Genomic DNA, 20,289 nt, shown 5'->3' with positions numbered 1-20,289 from the left:
TTGACGCCTTCAACATCAATTATGGCCATCATTTTACTAATTCTAATTGAACCCTGAAATTTATTGGCCGATTCATGAATTAAACACCTATTGTGAATTTGCCATTAAGCTCCTTGTATGTGAACAGCAAGGTGTGGAAAAAGTACTGAAACAGTTGGACATGTGCATTCAAAAGTTTAGAGAAGATCACATTAAGTTCTCCTGAGAAGGTTTTTAGAAGGCATTTCAGAATCATCCCGAAATTTCACACGAAAGCCAAATATCTATAGTGTGTGTGTGTGTGTGTGTGTGTGTGTGTGTGTGTGTGTGTGTGTGTGTGTGTGTGTGTGTGTGATTTTAGATAATGTGTATACTGAACATGTCACCAATTTCGTAAGTAAACATATTACTGAAAGTGCTGTTGACATGAATTTCTCACCAGATTTTCGTAACAACCCATCCAATCCACATAAGCAAAGAAATAAAACCATAGATGTCCATATATTTAGTGATGTGTAATAATGAGAAAATAAATGGTAACAATATATTAAATACTTACTGAAATATATTTAAAACGTCATACAAAAGTCTTTGTGGGTGATGACCGCTTCAAAACACCTCCTGTATGGGGAAACTAGTCACATGTATTGCTCGGGTGCGAGTTTGGCCTGTTCTTCTATACAAACACCCTTCATATCCTGAAGGTTCCGTGGGCTTATTTTATGAGCTTTAGTTTCTTCTATAAATTTTCTGTTGGATTCTGGTCAGGTTTTTGGCTGGGCCCTTATAGTTGCTTTATTTGCTTTCTCTGAAAGCAACTGAGAATTTTCTTGGCTGTGTGATTGTGATCATTACCATGCTGAAATGTCCAACCTTGTTTCATCTTCAGTTTAAAGTTTGAGTGAGTTATTTAAGGTGTTTTCCCTATTGGACAACCCCTGCTTAAAGAAATTAGTGCCCCATAGAAAATAAGAACAATCTGTACTCCTCTGTCGCAGCACTTTTGCATTTATCTCTGCTGTTATTCTTGGTGGGTCTTGTGGCATAGTCTGTTGCGATCATGTGACACAGCATCAGTTGCCACTGCTCGGCTACAGCCTTTACTCTTTCATCTGATCGGGAAGTCCATTGTGATGGATTGTTGAAGAGATGCATTTTGTCATCAGCCGCTCGTGTCACACTTGTGTCTCGGACGTCCGCTCTGTAAATGGTGAAGGCTGTAGCTGACAGGCAGTCACTCTGACAGAATATTGATCAGCTGCAGCCACCCAGCAGACTAATTAGCAACAGCGGTTATGTGACGCAACAATGAACTACTGATAGAATTTATATTCTGTCACAAACGACATCAAACGCTCTGACAGAATAGTGAAGGGTGTAGGTGACCTGTAGCCACTGATTGTTTGCAGTGGTTAAGTGGCATCATATTGTCATGTGACCAACTAAGAATGGCCACGCTGACATTGCTAAAGCAGCGCCATTGCAGGTGGGGAGTAAAATTTTTATTTTCCATATGACCCTTAATGGATTTAGCTTGGGTTTTGTCAGATGCGGACAAACCCTTTAATACATATTGAACATTCCGATATGATAAGCTGATGATTCAGTTGGGTGGGAGATTTGTTCTAACACCCCCTTTACCCGAACAGAGACTTATAGAAGAATATACAGATCATGAACCACTACTCATAAGTTATTGAATATAATACAGTAAAAATCCATCAGTGTGTTACTCTAAACTTGCCCATATTTGCTTTTCTGGAAATCCATTGTAGATGGAGCTATGACTTGGAACAAGACGTTGCCCCATTACTTAGTATAGCATTACTGGCCAGGGTTTGCACTGGTATAATGATACCAATGTGATATTTGGCAGCAGATTGATAGCAGGTCTCATGTAGAAGGCTTGAAAGCATCAGCCTAGCCATATGCTCAAGCATTAGCTACGTTGAGCACAAGTTATTAATAATTCACATTTTGGCATGGAGACAATGACTTTTTTTGTATCCAGAACAGGCACATGATCTGTGTATATAGAGAGAATTCTTTTTTGTCTCCTACAGAATCTCCAGCTGGTTCAGGATGGCTGCTGCAATTTACAGAAGCAAATTCAGATTGCTCAGCAGTTTGGTGTTCCAGTTGTGGTCGCATTAAATACTTTCAAGTAAGTTCTATAATCTGGTCTATTACTACTTAACATTGGTTAAAAGGTTCCACCCAAGGTAAGCATAGTGTACCCACACACCACATCTACCTGTTCGTTGACTCCCTGCAGGCCAACGTTTCTGCGGCTGTAACTCCCCCTTACTCTGCTGAACATGTGCGACTACCGGATTACGAGATTTGGTAGCTGTATTGAGTTACACATTGTCTTTATCTTGTACATCTCAAGGCTGTACATGACATTTGCAAGAATTAATTGTGACAATTGAAGTCTGAATAAAGCTGGGCAGTGCACATGATTCAGAAGGAACTTGTCTCTAGATTCATGCTGCTGAAACTTTCTGTGACACTCTACAGTATATCAGGGAAAAAATAGTTTGAAGAGTCGACTGTCGAATTAGACAAGATTATTCCGGTGCTGCCCTTGTCTGGCATCACCTAGCATCTCTGGTGAGACCTCTCCATAAACCAGATGTTATGTGAGCAGAGGATATAGCAGACCCACTGAGCCACAACACACAAAAAACCCGAGTGGCACCCGGACGCACACAGAAAACCCAGAGGGGCTTGACTACGAACCCACCTCTTATTTTCACCTTCTAATGGTGAGGGTGTTACACTGCAAGTGTGAGTCTGGGGGCCACTCGTGAAGACTGATGCTGCAACGGCTAGCCCCATGGATATGGGAGTGTGTCTCTGGGGGAAACAGCAGCACCAGCAGGCAGGGTTGAGTATTAATCCAGGATGTATAGCAGCAGTGACTGGCGTGGATGCTTGCGGCAGCTTGTATCGTAGTAGACAGCCGGTGTAGATGGTCACAGCAGCAGATAGGGGCAAACTGTAACAGAGGTACAAGTCAGAAACTGCAACAATATCAGTAACAGCAGCACTGAGGACCTGAGAACTAGCAACTAAAATAATACGTTGCCCAGGCACTCCCTAAAGGGAGGAAGGGCCTTTAATAGCTGACCTGAGAGGCACTTCCGAATGAAAGGACGCTGGCCCTTTAAGAAAAGGGGATTGGCCGCGCACACCCTTCAGGCAGAGGCCTGAAGACTGTAAGGTGCACAGACGCTCCAGGAGACAGCAGCATGGGACTTGGATAGAACAGCCACCGCAAAACGCCTGAACAGGTGAGAAAACTGACGTGTCCGCCGTGAGAGCGGTGAAGGACAGTATAGCCACCAGCTATCTACTACTTCCCCACTATAGCTGTGGAAGTAGAAGATAACTGGTGGCAGCACCTGACTAGAGAGGTCTCTCTCTAGTACCAAGACTGGCTCTTCAAACTAATTTATTTCTGTGAAACAGTGGAGCATCTCTGAGAGAAACATACCTGGCCGTCATTTTGTGTCCAGGCTGATTCATGCTCCCCGAGCTGTTGGAGAAACAATTTTGGCAGACCTCATATACTACCCAGACCTAGGTCTTTCTTTTGCTTTAGCAATCTCTGGCTTAGTCATGTAAAATCCAAATTTTTAAAAAATATCTATAGTCTAAAGGGTTATTCCCAATATTAAAATTGATCATAAATCCATACGATAAATGATAACTTGGGGGGGCGTGTCCTGGCTATGGAGGAGTGAGGACGTGTTTGTCTCAGCTCCTGCCACCGGACTACACTACTGACAATTAAACCAGCCCAAGAGCCTGGAAGAAAAGGATATGCAGCGGAGGAGAAGGGAGAGCTCCCAGGGGCCCAGCAGAGGAGCGTCACGGACAGAGGAGAAGGGAATCAGAGGCTTCCTTACCGGGCCGAAGCAGAGAACAGCAGCGCAGACATCTCCCAAGATGGAGAGGCAGGGGATGCCCCAGCAGCAGCAGAGACAGAGGGAGGAAACCACCCGGGCAGTGGAGGAGAGGCAGCTGATAACCCCAGACGGCCAGCGTGCAGGGTCTCAGGTACAGGGGATCCCTGGAGCAGGGAGCATGGGTACAACCCCCACCATTGCTGATTGCAGACCTGCAGTGGGGACGCCTCAGGAGGGGGGAGAGGTGTCCTTACCCCTGTCACAGAAGGAGGACAATAATAAATCTCAAGCAGAGGCTATTAATGCTACAAATGGGGAACAGGGCCCTGCTAGTGGAAATCTCCTATCTTAAGTGAGACACAGCCTGAGTCAAAGTGTGTATGATATGGAAATGCAAGCAGAGTTAGAGCCTGCCACAAGTACAATAAGATCACATGAACCAGGAGTGCTGACAGAACTTAATGAAATCCGGGCACATATCTCTTCTATGCCCACCAGAGAAGATATGGAGACATATATAGCAAGGCTGGAACAGGCATACAGCACAGAGCTGTCGGCCCTGAGGGGGGAGGTGGAAAGAGTGAACACTCAGGACCAAATACAGGCGGCTAAAATACAGAATATAGAAGACACCACTCAGGCATAAGGGGCCATTTTGGATCAACACTCCCACCAAATACAATATATGGTGGAAGCAATGGATGATGCTGAAAACAGGGGCCGGAGAAACAATTTAAGGGTCCGGGGTTTACCAGAGTCTGTTGAACCTAAGGATCTTCAGAGAGCCCTCCAAGTGATGTTTAATGAGATCCTGGGTGAACCATCAAGCCAACCCCTGGAGCTAGACAGAGTGCATAGAGCGCTTGGCCCTAGACCTACACAGAATGACAGACCTCGAGATGTGATTTGCAGGGTCCACCGTTATGTCCTTAAAGAGGCCATCCTCTTTAAGCTGCGCAGTGGAGTTTCACCAGCATACGAGGGGAGCCAAGTCCAGATTCTGCAGGACTTATCCCGTTTCACTTTACAAAGGAGGAGAGCACTGAAACCTCTCCTGGACATGCTCCGTTCATATAAGTTTCAATACAGCTGGGGATTTCCCTTCTGCCTGCAGGTCCGACACGCGGGAAGAAGGCATGTTTTTAGGAACCCGACTGATATGCCATCGTTTGCTGCAGCCCTGGACATTACGTTGGTGCCTATACAGGAATGGCCGGTGTTTCCAATGAGGGGATGGGGTGCTGCCCCAGATGGTGATCGGATGCGTGGCCCTCGAAGAGAAAGAAGAGGAAGACCAGTCTGATGTTTAAGAAGTTATTGGTTTATAAACAAAAATTCATTGGGTTGTTTCTCAATAGAATGTACCTCCCAGTTTTGCCATCATTTTTTGCCAGGGGGATTAAGTCTTTCTGATTATGAGGGAGGGGGGTTCCCTCCCGCCTTCCTGGAAGGGGGGGCGGGGGGACACCCCTTGACGGTGTATAACACAATATTCTCTCTAGACCTTGTGTCCTCACATTATATAGGGCTCTGGCTGACAAACTAAGTTGAATAATTGCTTATTGTTAGTCCGGGGCAGGGGGCTCCTTTGTAGAAAGTTCCCTCCCTGATTGGGATAACACGCCATAAAGGAGTGGCGTAGTCTCACCATCCATAGGTTAGACAGTTTGGTATTCTCTTATACCTATACAGTTACTTTTAGTCTTTTTAGACTCGATGTTAGGGTCTTGTTGTGACCTTGCAGGCGGGAGGCACTCTGACCTCCTTGCCTTTGGTTTCTACTGCTTTGTTGGTAGTTTCTTTTGTATTCTCGACCTTCTTACCTCTTTTCTTTTATTTCCTCCTCTTTCCCTGCTCTTCCTATCCTACTTGCCTGCACATCTCTCTCTCTCCCTAATCCCCGAACCTATCCCCAGAGTCCCCACCGTTCCTCCGCATTGGAATGACGCAGAATAATTAGGGTTCACTAAATGTGAGGGGACTCAATGTCCCGCAAAAACGCTCCCAGATATTTTTTGACATGCACAAAAAAAAGAGTCCATATACTATTGATCCAAGAAACACATTTTAAAACGGGCCACCTCCCCATCTTTAGAGACAGATATTACACTAACTGGGTCCACAGTTCCAACCCAGAATCAAAATCCAAGGGAGTGTCCATAGGCATCCATAAGTCCCTAGTGCACACAGTTCTAGATACACGGGTGGACACGGAGGGAAGATTTATATTCCTGAAAATTAATGTTAACTCATCCATTTTTACCATTGTCAATTGCTATCTACCGAATAGAGATCCAGCGACTACCTGCTCCTCTCTCCTGTCATCACTGGATGCATTCGCAGAAGGGACCGTGATCGTGGGCGGTGATTTTAACTTCACTTTGGACCCTAAAGTAGACACAACATCGGGACATAACTTTCTCTCAATAAGGAAACTAACGAAGGTTAATCGTTGTATACAGGAACTCAGATTATTAGAACAGTTTTCATGAAAAAAGGGGAGTTATAGTGAACCATATTACAACTTCATGTTCTCACATAATACTCTCCCAATTATACCAAATGTATGCATACTCCTCAATATCTTTGAACAATGTGATTACACACACAACGGAGTTAAATTATGCTCACTTTATTGAAATAGTTAAAACAATCACCAACACACAAAGTGAAATGCTAATACAATATAAAGGCTAAAAAAGTAGTCCTACTGTGTGGTGATCCAGATACAACATAGATAATATACCTGCAATACTTTTCACAATGTACTCACTCATCAAGGAGGTAAATAGTCAGGGATAAACCCATAAGGTGCAGGATAGCTATAGTGCAGCCCCCCCCAGGGGTCTAACCGTCAGGTACACCATAATAAAGGCCAGGTAACAACCACTGCCAAGAGTCACTCAAATAAATAAGGTAAAAGGCAGCCTTGCAACAATTAGTTATATCCAAACGTACCTGATGGATCAGACGGCTGGGGGTGTATCCTGGATCACAAGCCCGAAGCGCTTTTCGGCAACCTTTCTCAAGGGCCGTTACACATTGTCTGTAAGGCGCCACCTTGCGCCCATAAATACCTCCAGGATCCACCCCCGTCCGCCCTCCTGTGACGTTTTGGTAGCGCTCACCTGCGGCGAGGCTCAGGTATTAGTCACATACACCCGGCGGCTCGACACGGCAATCCGCGCATGCGCCGGAGCAAAGAGCTCCGTGACGTCATTCACGCATGCGCAGGGCCGCAAAAGAAGCCGCCGGGTGCATGCACCCAAGCGTCACGCCCGCTGCCTGAGCGCAAATACGTCACTACAGGAGGACGGATCGGGAGGCAGGTCAAAAAGGATCAGACAGAGGCATATTATATACGTTTGCTGGCAGAGACTTATGACAACCAAAACATGCTGTGTACATCATCCCACAAAAACCATGTAGTCCGTTCAGACCCACCCAAATCTTACTTATATAGAATATAGTCTATTACTCGTAGATATATATTTTAAGGTAGGGGACAGGTCCCATGGGGGAAAAATGTACATAGAAAGGAAAACAAACACACAGGTGAAGTCCAGTACATTGTAAGCATAACATTAAGGGCACATTATGATCATACAACTGCGTCCCTATTACATACAAGATAGATGCATATATGAACACAGTGTACTGTCATCCTGAGTCACAAAAAGACTGTGGGCATATTGTCATCAAACAACTACATCCATATTGGAATCGAGTGGAAAACAACAATACAGATAAAGTCCAATACATTTTAAACATAACATCAAGGGCACATAATGATCACACAACTGCATCTCTATTAAGTACAAAATGGATGTATACATAAACAGTGTACTGTCATCCTGAAAAAAAGGAACTATGGGCATCTTGCCATCAAGCAACTGCGTCCATGTTAAATACAAGGTTGATGGATACGTAAACATCGTATGCTGTCTTCCTAGATCAGAGAGGGCCGTCCAGTTCTAATTCCAAATCCCGCCAAGCATTCGAAGATACAGAGCAACAAGGGGATATATGGCAGATCTTCAACCACAGAAGTATTACTATAAGGGACAAACAACATGTAATTAAAATCAAAATTAAATATTAAAAGAAGCACAGTGATTAAACTGCTACAACGTGCAATATATACAAGCAGAGGTAAAAACCAACCTCCATTCCCGAGGGGGGAAGGGGGAATCCCTCATGCAATCAGAAAGGGGGCAAAACTCAATTGTTCATTTAAGCCCATAGGTGAAAGGGTCCCCAGGGTGAAGATCCACCTAGCTTCCAATCTGGCTAGGGCAAGTTTCAAATTACCTCCTCTAATGCCACCCTTAATCAGGTCGATCCCCATCACCTTCAATCCAGTCGGATCACAATTATGGTGGACCTTAAAGTGTCTGGGGAGAGACCTGAGAAGGGAGAGGTCCGTCACGGTTGGAGCTTTTTGAATATCTCGGACATGTTCACGAATGCGGACCCGTAACTGTCTCGAGGTAAGCCCTACGTAAACCAAGTCGCATGGGCACTTTGCGTAATAAACAACATAAGTACTACTGCATGAAATGTACTCCTTAATTTGAAAATGTTGTTTTTTATCCGCCGAAGAAAATTCTTTACCTCTGATAATGTTCCCGGATCCACAAGCTAAACATGCCCCACACGTGAAGCAACCCACCCTGGGGACACTATGTCCGTATATGCCAACCTGTGTCTTAGCCACATAGTGGCTATCCACAAGCAGATCCCGTAAGCTCCTACCTCTTCTAGACGTGACCAAAGGGGCCTCAGGTAAGTCAGTGGCCAGGACCGCATCAGTTTGCAGCACCGACCAGTGTCTCACCAAGGCATCCCTGATACGCCCCCATTGTCCATTAAATGTGGAGATGAACCTGGTTTGGTTCCCAACCTCATCCTTGGTTACCCTATTTGAACCATATAGCAGATGTTCTCTTGGGCTATGTTTAGCCCTTAAGTAACCCTGTCTAACACTGCGGGCGCCATATCCCCGATCCCTGAATCGTGCACTAAGGTCTCTGGCCTGGCATTCAAATTTCTGAGATGTCGAGCAGATTCGTTTTGCCCTCAGAAATTGTCCCGTAGGGATGGCCCTAATTGTGGATCTCTGGTGAGCCGATGATGCATGTAAAAACGCATTAACCGATGTAACTTTTCTATAGAGATCTGTCTCAATCAAACCTCCTTCACCAACCTCCATCATAACGTCCAAAAATTCCATTTTTTTCTGGTCAGCCTTATAGGTTAACCGAATGTTCATATTATTCCGATTCAGATCTTCCATGAATTTATCCAGCAGAGGACGGGCACCTTGCCACAGGAACAGCACATCATCTATGTATCTATACCAGCAGACTACTCTCTGGGCAAGTGGGAGCTCGTGTAAAACCGTTTGCTCCCACCTGCCCAGGAACAGCCCCGCATAAGATGGTGCACATGCTGCCCCCATGGCGGTGCCACGCCTCTGCAGGAAGAATCGGTCCTTGAAAGTAAAGACGTTATGATGGAGGATGAATTCAAGAAGTTCCATGATAAGCTCACACAGAGATCCCTCCAAAGGCCCTCCCATAAGGAAATGTCTGGATGCCTCCAGACCCTGTTCGTGCTCGATACAGGTATACAGGGACTCAACGTCCGCCGTGACCAACCACATGTCTGCATCGACATGAACACCATCCAATTTCCTAAGGAGATCGTTGGTGTCCTTTAAGTATGACGGAAGGTTCTGTACCAAAGGTTTTAAATAGAAATCTACAAAGGTACATATAGGCCCACAAAGGCCACCAATCCCTGAGACGATAGGTCGTCCCGGAGGATTGGTGGCATCCTTGTGTACCTTAGGTAGCAGGTAGAAGGTGGGCAACTTTGGAGTGTTGACCAACAGTCCATCTCTTACCTTTGATGTTATAATACCCTCCAGGAGTGCCTCATCAAGGATAGATTTTAACTTAATCCTGAAATCGGGGGTAGGATTACTGGTAAGTCTGGTATATGTCTCCTTGTTATTAAGTTGTTTGAATGCCTCACGTTCGTATTTGAGGACAGGCCAGATCACCACATTACCCCCCTTGTCCGCACTTTTTATCACAACGTCCGTCATATTTTTAAGTTCCTTAATTGCCTGGCGCTGCTGTTTAGTCAGATTTTCACCGGAGCTGTATTTGGGAATTTTCTCAAACTCCTTGGTTACTAATCTGACAAATATTTCTATTTGCGGACACAAAGACAGGGGGGGAAATGTGGTCGACCTGGGTAGAATTTCTTGGGGAAACACTCCAGACATACCCAGCTCTCCCTCCCTTTCTAAACTTTCTAATACGGCAATAGCCTCCTGTTCCCTCTCAGTCAGGGACTCAACACCTGTCTTTACTTTATGGTGTAATCTGTAAAGAAGCAATTTTCGGGCATATAGATGGAGATCTTTTACAGCAGTAAATAAATCAAAGGTGCCAGTTGGTACAAATGATAGACCAAGTTGAAGAACTTGAGTCTGTGCCTCTGTGAGGGTGTGGGTTGAGAGGTTAATTACCTGGAGTTGATTCTTTTTACTGCGTAATTCCAGGGACGTGGTGGGAGAAATTCCCTTCCTTTTCCCATGTGTCAATCCACGGTGGTTTTTAGAGGGATCATTACATTTTTTCACAGGATCATCATCCTTCTCTTCCATCCCCACACTCTCCCCAGAGGTACGGGATGACATGGAACCTGATCGGGGTCTTCCATGATAAAATTGACCTGGACGGCCCTTCTTCCATCTATATACTTGTTTATTGGTGTGGTCATTCTTATCCCTCTGTAATTTCTTAGTTTTGGTACTTCTGATTTCATTTTCCCATTTGGCAAATTCACCCTCTACTTCAGTATTAAATTTGGTTAGTTGTTCTTCAGTTAGTTCTTTTTTAATTTTGTCTTGGATGGCTTCAATTTCCACCTCCATTTCACCCACATTTACTTCATTAAGTTTGATGAGCAATTCCATGAAATGTTTGGAACATGCATTGGCACTATCCTCCCAGGCTTTAATAAACCATTCCTCAGAAATGGTAAATGAAGGGAATACCTGAATACGTAGACCACGGGGAATCAAACCCCGGGCTACGTATTGCTCCAGGAAACCTTTGTTCCACCATAATTTTGTCCTTTTGTGGAGCAACTGTTTCAACCTCTGCATGTCTGCTTGGCAATCACTGTGCTTACTGTTAAAACCACAGGCCAGATCTTCTTTAAAAGCCTCATTTATATGAGAGCGCCAATTGTTATCGCGCGCTCTGAAATCCATGGTTTCTGAAAACAAAACTGTGATAAACACAGATATTACTATTAGAACAGTTTTCATGAAAAAAGGGGAGTTATAGTGAACCATATTACAACTTCATGTTCTCACATAATACTCTCCCAATTATACCAAATGTATGCATACTCCTCAATATCTTTGAACAATGTGATTACACACACAACGGAGTTAAATTATGCTCACTTTATTGAAATAGTTAAAACAATCACCAACACACAAAGTGAAATGCTAATACAATATAAAGGCTAAAAAAGTAGTCCTACTGTGTGGTGATCCAGATACAACATAGATAATATACCTGCAATACTTTTCACAATGTACTCACTCATCAAGGAGGTAAATAGTCAGGGATAAACCCATAAGGTGCAGGATAGCTATAGTGCAGCCCCCCCCAGGGGTCTAACCGTCAGGTACACCATAATAAAGGCCAGGTAACAACCACTGCCAAGAGTCACTCAAATAAATAAGGTAAAAGGCAGCCTTGCAACAATTAGTTATATCCAAACGTACCTGATGGATCAGACGGCTGGGGGTGTATCCTGGATCACAAGCCCGAAGCGCTTTTCGGCAACCTTTCTCAAGGGCCGTTACACATTGTCTGTAAGGCGCCACCTTGCGCCCATAAATACCTCCAGGATCCACCCCCGTCCGCCCTCCTGTGACGTTTTGGTAGCGCTCACCTGCGGCGAGGCTCAGGTATTAGTCACATACACCCGGCGGCTCGACACGGCAATCCGCGCATGCGCCGGAGCAAAGAGCTCCGTGACGTCATTCACGCATGCGCAGGGCCGCAAAAGAAGCCGCCGGGTGCATGCACCCAAGCGTCACGCCCGCTGCCTGAGCGCAAATACGTCACTACAGGAGGACGGATCGGGAGGCAGGTCAAAAAGGATCAGACAGAGGCATATTATATACGTTTGCTGGCAGAGACTTATGACAACCAAAACATGCTGTGTACATCATCCCACAAAAACCATGTAGTCCGTTCAGACCCACCCAAATCTTACTTATATAGAATATAGTCTATTACTCGTAGATATATATTTTAAGGTAGGGGACAGGTCCCATGGGGGAAAAATGTACATAGAAAGGAAAACAAACACACAGGTGAAGTCCAGTACATTGTAAGCATAACATTAAGGGCACATTATGATCATACAACTGCGTCCCTATTACATACAAGATAGATGCATATATGAACACAGTGTACTGTCATCCTGAGTCACAAAAAGACTGTGGGCATATTGTCATCAAACAACTACAACCATATTGGAATCGAGTGGAAAACAACAATACAGATAAAGTCCAATACATTTTAAACATAACATCAAGGGCACATAATGATCACACAACTGCATCTCTATTAAGTACAAAATGGATGTATACATAAACAGTGTACTGTCATCCTGAAAAAAAGGAACTATGGGCATCTTGCCATCAAGCAACTGCGTCCATGTTAAATACAAGGTTGATGGATACGTAAACATCGTATGCTGTCTTCCTAGATCAGAGAGGGCCGTCCAGTTCTAATTCCAAATCCCGCCAAGCATTCGAAGATACAGAGCAACAAGGGGATATATGGCAGATCTTCAACCACAGAAGTATTACTATAAGGGACAAACAACATGTAATTAAAATCAAAATTAAATATTAAAAGAAGCACAGTGATTAAACTGCTACAACGTGCAATATATACAAGCAGAGGTAAAAACCAACCTCCATTCCCGAGGGGGGAAGGGGGAATCCCTCATGCAATCAGAAAGGGGGCAAAACTCAATTGTTCATTTAAGCCCATAGGTGAAAGGGTCCCCAGGGTGAAGATCCACCTAGCTTCCAATCTGGCTAGGGCAAGTTTCAAATTACCTCCTCTAATGCCACCCTTAATCAGGTCGATCCCCATCACCTTCAATCCAGTCGGATCACAATTATGGTGGACCTTAAAGTGTCTGGGGAGAGACCTGAGAAGGGAGAGGTCCGTCACGGTTGGAGCTTTTTGAATATCTCGGACATGTTCACGAATGCGGACCCGTAACTGTCTCGAGGTAAGACCTACGTAAACCAAGTCGCATGGGCACTTTGCGTAATAAACAACATAAGTACTACTGCATGAAATGTACTCCTTAATTTGAAAATGTTGTTTTTTATCCGCCGAAGAAATGGGGCATGTTTAGCTTGTGGATCCGGGAACATTATCAGAGGTAAAGAATTTTCTTCGGCGGATAAAAAACAACATTTTCAAATTAAGGAGTACATTTCATGCAGTAGTACTTATGTTGTTTATTACGCAAAGTGCCCATGCGACTTGGTTTACGTAGGGCTTACCTCGAGACAGTTACGGGTCCGCATTCGTGAACATGTCCGAGATATTCAAAAAGCTCCAACCGTGACGGACCTCTCCCTTCTCAGGTCTCTCCCCAGACACTTTAAGGTCCACCATAATTGTGATCCGACTGGATTGAAGGTGATGGGGATCGACCTGATTAAGGGTGGCATTAGAGGAGGTAATTTGAAACTTGCCCTAGCCAGATTGGAAGCTAGGTGGATCTTCACCCTGGGGACCCTTTCACCTATGGGCTTAAATGAACAATTGAGTTTTGCCCCCTTTCTGATTGCATGAGGGATTCCCCCTTCCCCCCTCGGGAATGGAGGTTGGTTTTTACCTCTGCTTGTATATATTGCACGTTGTAGCAGTTTAATCACTGTGCTTCTCTTAATATTTAATTTTGATTTTAATTACATGTTGTTTGTCCCTTATAGTAATACTTCTGTGGTTGAAGATCTGCCATATATCCCCTTGTTGCTCTGTATCTTCGAATGCTTGGCGGGATTTGGAATTAGAACTGGACGGCCCTCTCTGATCTAGGAAGACAGCATACGATGTTTACGTATCCATCAACCTTGTATTTAACATGGACGCAGTTGCTTGATGGCAAGATGCCCATAGTTCCTTTTTTTCAGGATGACAGTACACTGTTTATGTATACATCCATTTTGTACTTAATAGAGATGCAGTTGTGTGATCATTATGTGCCCTTGATGTTATGTTTAAAATGTATTGGACTTTATCTGTATTGTTGTTTTCCACTCGATTCCAATATGGATGTAGTTGTTTGATGACAATATGCCCACAGTCTTTTTGTGACTCAGGATGACAGTACACTGTGTTCATATATGCATCTATCTTGTATGTAATAGGGACGCAGTTGTATGATCATAATGTGCCCTTAATGTTATGCTTACAATGTACTGGACTTCACCTGTGTGTTTGTTTTCCTTTCTATGTACATTTTTCCCCCATGGGACCTGTCCCCTACCTTAAAATATATATCTACGAGTAATAGACTATATTCTATATAAGTAAGATTTGGGTGGGTCTGAACGGACTACATGGTTTTTGTGGGATGATGTACACAGCATGTTTTGGTTGTCATAAGTCTCTGCCAGCAAACGTATATAATATGCCTCTGTCTGATCCTTTTTGACCTGCCTCCCGATCCGTCCTCCTGTAGTGACGTATTTGCGCTCAGGCAGCGGGCGTGACGCTTGGGTGCATGCACCCGGCGGCTTCTTTTGCGGCCCTGCGCATGCGTGAATGACGTCACGGAGCTCTTTGCTCCGGCGCATGCGCGGATTGCCGTGTCGAGCCGCCGGGTGTATGTGACTAATACCTGAGCCTCGCCGCAGGTGAGCGCTACCAAAACGTCACAGGAGGGCGGACGGGGGTGGATCCTGGAGGTATTTATGGGCGCAAGGTGGCGCCTTACAGACAATGTGTAACGGCCCTTGAGAAAGGTTGCCGAAAAGCGCTTCGGGCTTGTGATCCAGGATACACCCCCAGCCGTCTGATCCATCAGGTACGTTTGGATATAACTAATTGTTGCAAGGCTGCCTTTTACCTTATTTATTTGAGTGACTCTTGGCAGTGGTTGTTACCTGGCCTTTATTATGGTGTACCTGACGGTTAGACCCCTGGGGGGGGCTGCACTATAGCTATCCTGCACCTTATGGGTTTATCCCTGACTATTTACCTCCTTGATGAGTGAGTACATTGTGAAAAGTATTGCAGGTATATTATCTATGTTGTATCTGGATCACCACACAGTAGGACTACTTTTTTAGCCTTTATATTGTATTAGCATTTCACTTTGTGTGTTGGTGATTGTTTTAACTATTTCAATAAAGTGAGCATAATTTAACTCCGTTGTGTGTGTAATCACATTGTTCAAAGATATTGAGGAGTATGCATACATTTGGTATAATTGGGAGAGTATTATGTGAGAACATGAAGTTGTAATATGGTTCACTATAACTCCCCTTTTTTCATGAAAACTGTTCTAATAGTAATATCTGTGTTTATCACAGTTTTGTTTTCAGAAACCATGGATTTCAGAGCGCGCGATAACAATTGGCGCTCTCATATAAATGAGGCTTTTAAAGAAGATCTGGCCTGTGGTTTTAACAGTAAGCACAGTGATTGCCAAGCAGACATGCAGAGGTTGAAACAGTTGCTCCACAAAAGGACAAAATTATGGTGGAACAAAGGTTTCCTGGAGCAATACGTAGCCCGGGGTTTGATTCCCCGTGGTCTACGTATTCAGGTATTCCCTTCATTTACCATTTCTGAGGAATGGTTTATTAAAGCCTGGGAGGATAGTGCCAATGCATGTTCCAAACATTTCATGGAATTGCTCATCAAACTTAATGAAGTAAATGTGGGTGAAATGGAGGTGGAAATTGAAGCCATCCAAGACAAAATTAAAAAAGAACTAACTGAAGAACAACTAACCAAATTTAATACTGAAGTAGAGGGTGAATTTGCCAAATGGGAAAATGAAATCAGAAGTACCAAAACTAAGAAATTACAGAGGGATAAGAATGACCACACCAATAAACAAGTATATAGATGGAAGAAGGGCCGTCCAGGTCAATTTTATCATGGAAGACCCCGATCAGGTTCCATGTCATCCCGTACCTCTGGGGAGAGTGTGGGGATGGAAGAGAAGGATGATGATCCTGTGAAAAAATGTAATGATCCCTCTAAAAACCACCGTGGATTGACACATGGGAAAAGGAAGGGAATTTCTCCCACCACGTCCCTGGAATTACGCAGTAAAAAGAATCAACTCCAGGTAATTAACCTCTCAACCCACACCCTCACAGAGGCACAGACTCAAGTTCTTCAACTTGGTCTATCATTTGTACCAACTGGCACCTTTGATTTATTTACTGCTGTAAAAGATCTCCATCTATATGCCCGAAAATTGCTTCTTTACAGATTACACCATAAAGTAAAGACAGGTGTTGAGTCCCTGACTGAGAGGGAACAGGAGGCTATTGCCGTATTAGAAAGTTTAGAAAGGGAGGGAGAGCTGGGTATGTCTGGAGTGTTTCCCCAAGAAATTCTACCCAGGTCGACCACATTTCCCCCCCTGTCTTTGTGTCCGCAAATAGAAATATTTGTCAGATTAGTAACCAAGGAGTTTGAGAAAATTCCCAAATACAGCTCCGGTGAAAATCTGACTAAACAGCAGCGCCAGGCAATTAAGGAACTTAAAAATATGACGGACGTTGTGATAAAAAGTGCGGACAAGGGGGGTAATGTGGTGATCTGGCCTGTCCTCAAATACGAACGTGAGGCATTCAAACAACTTAATAACAAGGAGACATATACCAGACTTACCAGTAATCCTACCCCCGATTTCAGGATTAAGTTAAAATCTATCCTTGATGAGGCACTCCTGGAGGGTATTATAACATCAAAGGTAAGAGATGGACTGTTGGTCAACACTCCAAAGTTGCCCACCTTCTACCTGCTACCTAAGGTACACAAGGATGCCACCAATCCTCCGGGACGACCTATCGTCTCAGGGATTGGTGGCCTTTGTGGGCCTATATGTACCTTTGTAGATTTCTATTTAAAACCTTTGGTACAGAACCTTCCGTCATACTTAAAGGACACCAACGATCTCCTTAGGAAATTGGATGGTGTTCATGTCGATGCAGACATGTGGTTGGTCACGGCGGACGTTGAGTCCCTGTATACCTGTATCGAGCACGAACAGGGTCTGGAGGCATCCAGACATTTCCTTATGGGAGGGCCTTTGGAGGGATCTCTGTGTGAGCTTATCATGGAACTTCTTGAATTCATCCTCCATCATAACGTCTTTACTTTCAAGGACCGATTCTTCCTGCAGAGGCGTGGCACCGCCATGGGGGCAGCATGTGCACCATCTTATGCGGGGCTGTTCCTGGGCAGGTGGGAGCAAACGGTTTTACACGAGCTCCCACTTGCCCAGAGAGTAGTCTGCTGGTATAGATACATAGATGATGTGCTGTTCCTGTGGCAAGGTGCCCGTCCTCTGCTGGATAAATTCATGGAAGATCTGAATCGGAATAATATGAACATTCGGTTAACCTATAAGGCTGACCAGAAAAAAATGGAATTTTTGGACGTTATGATGGAGGTTGGTGAAGGAGGTTTGATTGAGACAGATCTCTATAGAAAAGTTACATCGGTTAATGCGTTTTTACATGCATCATCGGCTCACCAGAGATCCACAATTAGGGCCATCCCTACGGGACAATTTCTGAGGGCAAAACGAATCTGCTCGACATCTCAGAAATTTGAATGCCAGGCCAGAGACCTTAGTGCACGATTCAGGGATCGGGGATATGGCGCCCGCAGTGTTAGACAGGGTTACTTAAGGGCTAAACATAGCCCAAGAGAACATCTGCTATATGGTTCAAATAGGGTAACCAAGGATGAGGTTGGGAACCAAACCAGGTTCATCTCCACATTTAATGGACAATGGGGGCGTATCAGGGATGCCTTGGTGAGACACTGGTCGGTGCTGCAAACTGATGCGGTCCTGGCCACTGACTTACCTGAGGCCCCTTTGGTCACGTCTAGAAGAGGTAGGAGCTTACGGGATCTGCTTGTGGATAGCCACTATGTGGCTAAGACACAGGTTGGCATATACGGACATAGTGTCCCCAGGGTGGGTTGCTTCACGTGTGGGGCATGTTTAGCTTGTGGATCCGGGAACATTATCAGAGGTAAAGAATTTTCTTCGGCGGATAAAAAACAACATTTTCAAATTAAGGAGTACATTTCATGCAGTAGTACTTATGTTGTTTATTACGCAAAGTGCCCATGCGACTTGGTTTACGTAGGGCTTACCTCGAGACAGTTACGGGTCCGCATTCGTGAACATGTCCGAGATATTCAAAAAGCTCCAACCGTGACGGACCTCTCCCTTCTCAGGTCTCTCCCCAGACACTTTAAGGTCCACCATAATTGTGATCCGACTGGATTGAAGGTGATGGGGATCGACCTGATTAAGGGTGGCATTAGAGGAGGTAATTTGAAACTTGCCCTAGCCAGATTGGAAGCTAGGTGGATCTTCACCCTGGGGACCCTTTCACCTATGGGCTTAAATGAACAATTGAGTTTTGCCCCCTTTCTGATTGCATGAGGGATTCCCCCTTCCCCCCTCGGGAATGGAGGTTGGTTTTTACCTCTGCTTGTATATATTGCACGTTGTAGCAGTTTAATCACTGTGCTTCTCTTAATATTTAATTTTGATTTTAATTACATGTTGTTTGTCCCTTATAGTAATACTTCTGTGGTTGAAGATCTGCCATATATCCCCTTGTTGCTCTGTATCTTCGAATGCTTGGCGGGATTTGGAATTAGAACTGGACGGCCCTCTCTGATCTAGGAAGACAGCATACGATGTTTACGTATCCATCAACCTTGTATTTAACATGGACGCAGTTGCTTGATGGCAAGATGCCCATAGTTCCTTTTTTTCAGGATGACAGTACACTGTTTATGTATACATCCATTTTGTACTTAATAGAGATGCAGTTGTGTGATCATTATGTGCCCTTGATGTTATGTTTAAAATGTATTGGACTTTATCTGTATTGTTGTTTTCCACTCGATTCCAATATGGATGTAGTTGTTTGATGACAATATGCCCACAGTCTTTTTGTGACTCAGGATGACAGTACACTGTGTTCATATATGCATCTATCTTGTATGTAATAGGGACGCAGTTGTATGATCATAATGTGCCCTTAATGTTATGCTTACAATGTACTGGACTTCACCTGTGTGTTTGTTTTCCTTTCTATGTACATTTTTCCCCCATGGGACCTGTCCCCTACCTTAAAATATATATCTACGAGTAATAGACTATATTCTATATAAGTAAGATTTGGGTGGGTCTGAACGGACTACATGGTTTTTGTGGGATGATGTACACAGCATGTTTTGGTTGTCATAAGTCTCTGCCAGCAAACGTATATAATATGCCTCTGTCTGATCCTTTTTGACCTGCCTCCCGATCCGTCCTCCTGTAGTGACGTATTTGCGCTCAGGCAGCGGGCGTGACGCTTGGGTGCATGCACCCGGCGGCTTCTTTTGCGGCCCTGCGCATGCGTGAATGACGTCACGGAGCTCTTTGCTCCGGCGCATGCGCGGATTGCCGTGTCGAGCCGCCGGGTGTATGTGACTAATACCTGAGCCTCGCCGCAGGTGAGCGCTACCAAAACGTCACAGGAGGGCGGACGGGGGTGGATCCTGGAGGTATTTATGGGCGCAAGGTGGCGCCTTACAGACAATGTGTAACGGCCCTTGAGAAAGGTTGCCGAAAAGCGCTTCGGGCTTGTGATCCAGGATACACCCCCAGCCGTCTGATCCATCAGGTACGTTTGGATATAACTAATTGTTGCAAGGCTGCCTTTTACCTTATTTATTTGAGTGACTCTTGGCAGTGGTTGTTACCTGGCCTTTATTATGGTGTACCTGACGGTTAGACCCCTGGGGGGGGCTGCACTATAGCTATCCTGCACCTTATGGGTTTATCCCTGACTATTTACCTCCTTGATGAGTGAGTACATTGTGAAAAGTATTGCAGGTATATTATCTATGTTGTATCTGGATCACCACACAGTAGGACTACTTTTTTAGCCTTTATATTGTATTAGCATTTCACTTTGTGTGTTGGTGATTGTTTTAACTATTTCAATAAAGTGAGCATAATTTAACTCCGTTGTGTGTGTAATCACATTGTTCAAAGGAAC

The 20,289-nt window shown here is 44.5% G+C and overlaps 1 protein-coding gene across 1 annotated transcript in view; it reads left to right on the top strand.

Annotated features, from left to right (window-relative positions):
- MTHFD1L (methylenetetrahydrofolate dehydrogenase (NADP+ dependent) 1 like) overlaps positions 1-20,289 on the top strand; it is a 311,373-nt gene that overhangs the window by 187,776 nt on the left and 103,308 nt on the right. The window contains exon 23 of the mRNA XM_075339530.1: positions 2,043-2,143. Within this exon, the coding sequence (XP_075195645.1) occupies positions 2,043-2,143 (101 nt within the window). The remainder of the gene's footprint in view (positions 1-2,042; positions 2,144-20,289) is intronic.

The sequence above is a fragment of the Anomaloglossus baeobatrachus genome, chromosome 3, assembly GCF_048569485.1.
Source record: "Anomaloglossus baeobatrachus isolate aAnoBae1 chromosome 3, aAnoBae1.hap1, whole genome shotgun sequence".
Taxonomy (NCBI): Eukaryota; Metazoa; Chordata; class Amphibia; order Anura; family Aromobatidae; genus Anomaloglossus; species Anomaloglossus baeobatrachus.
This window is presented reverse-complemented; position numbering and strand designations above follow the sequence as displayed.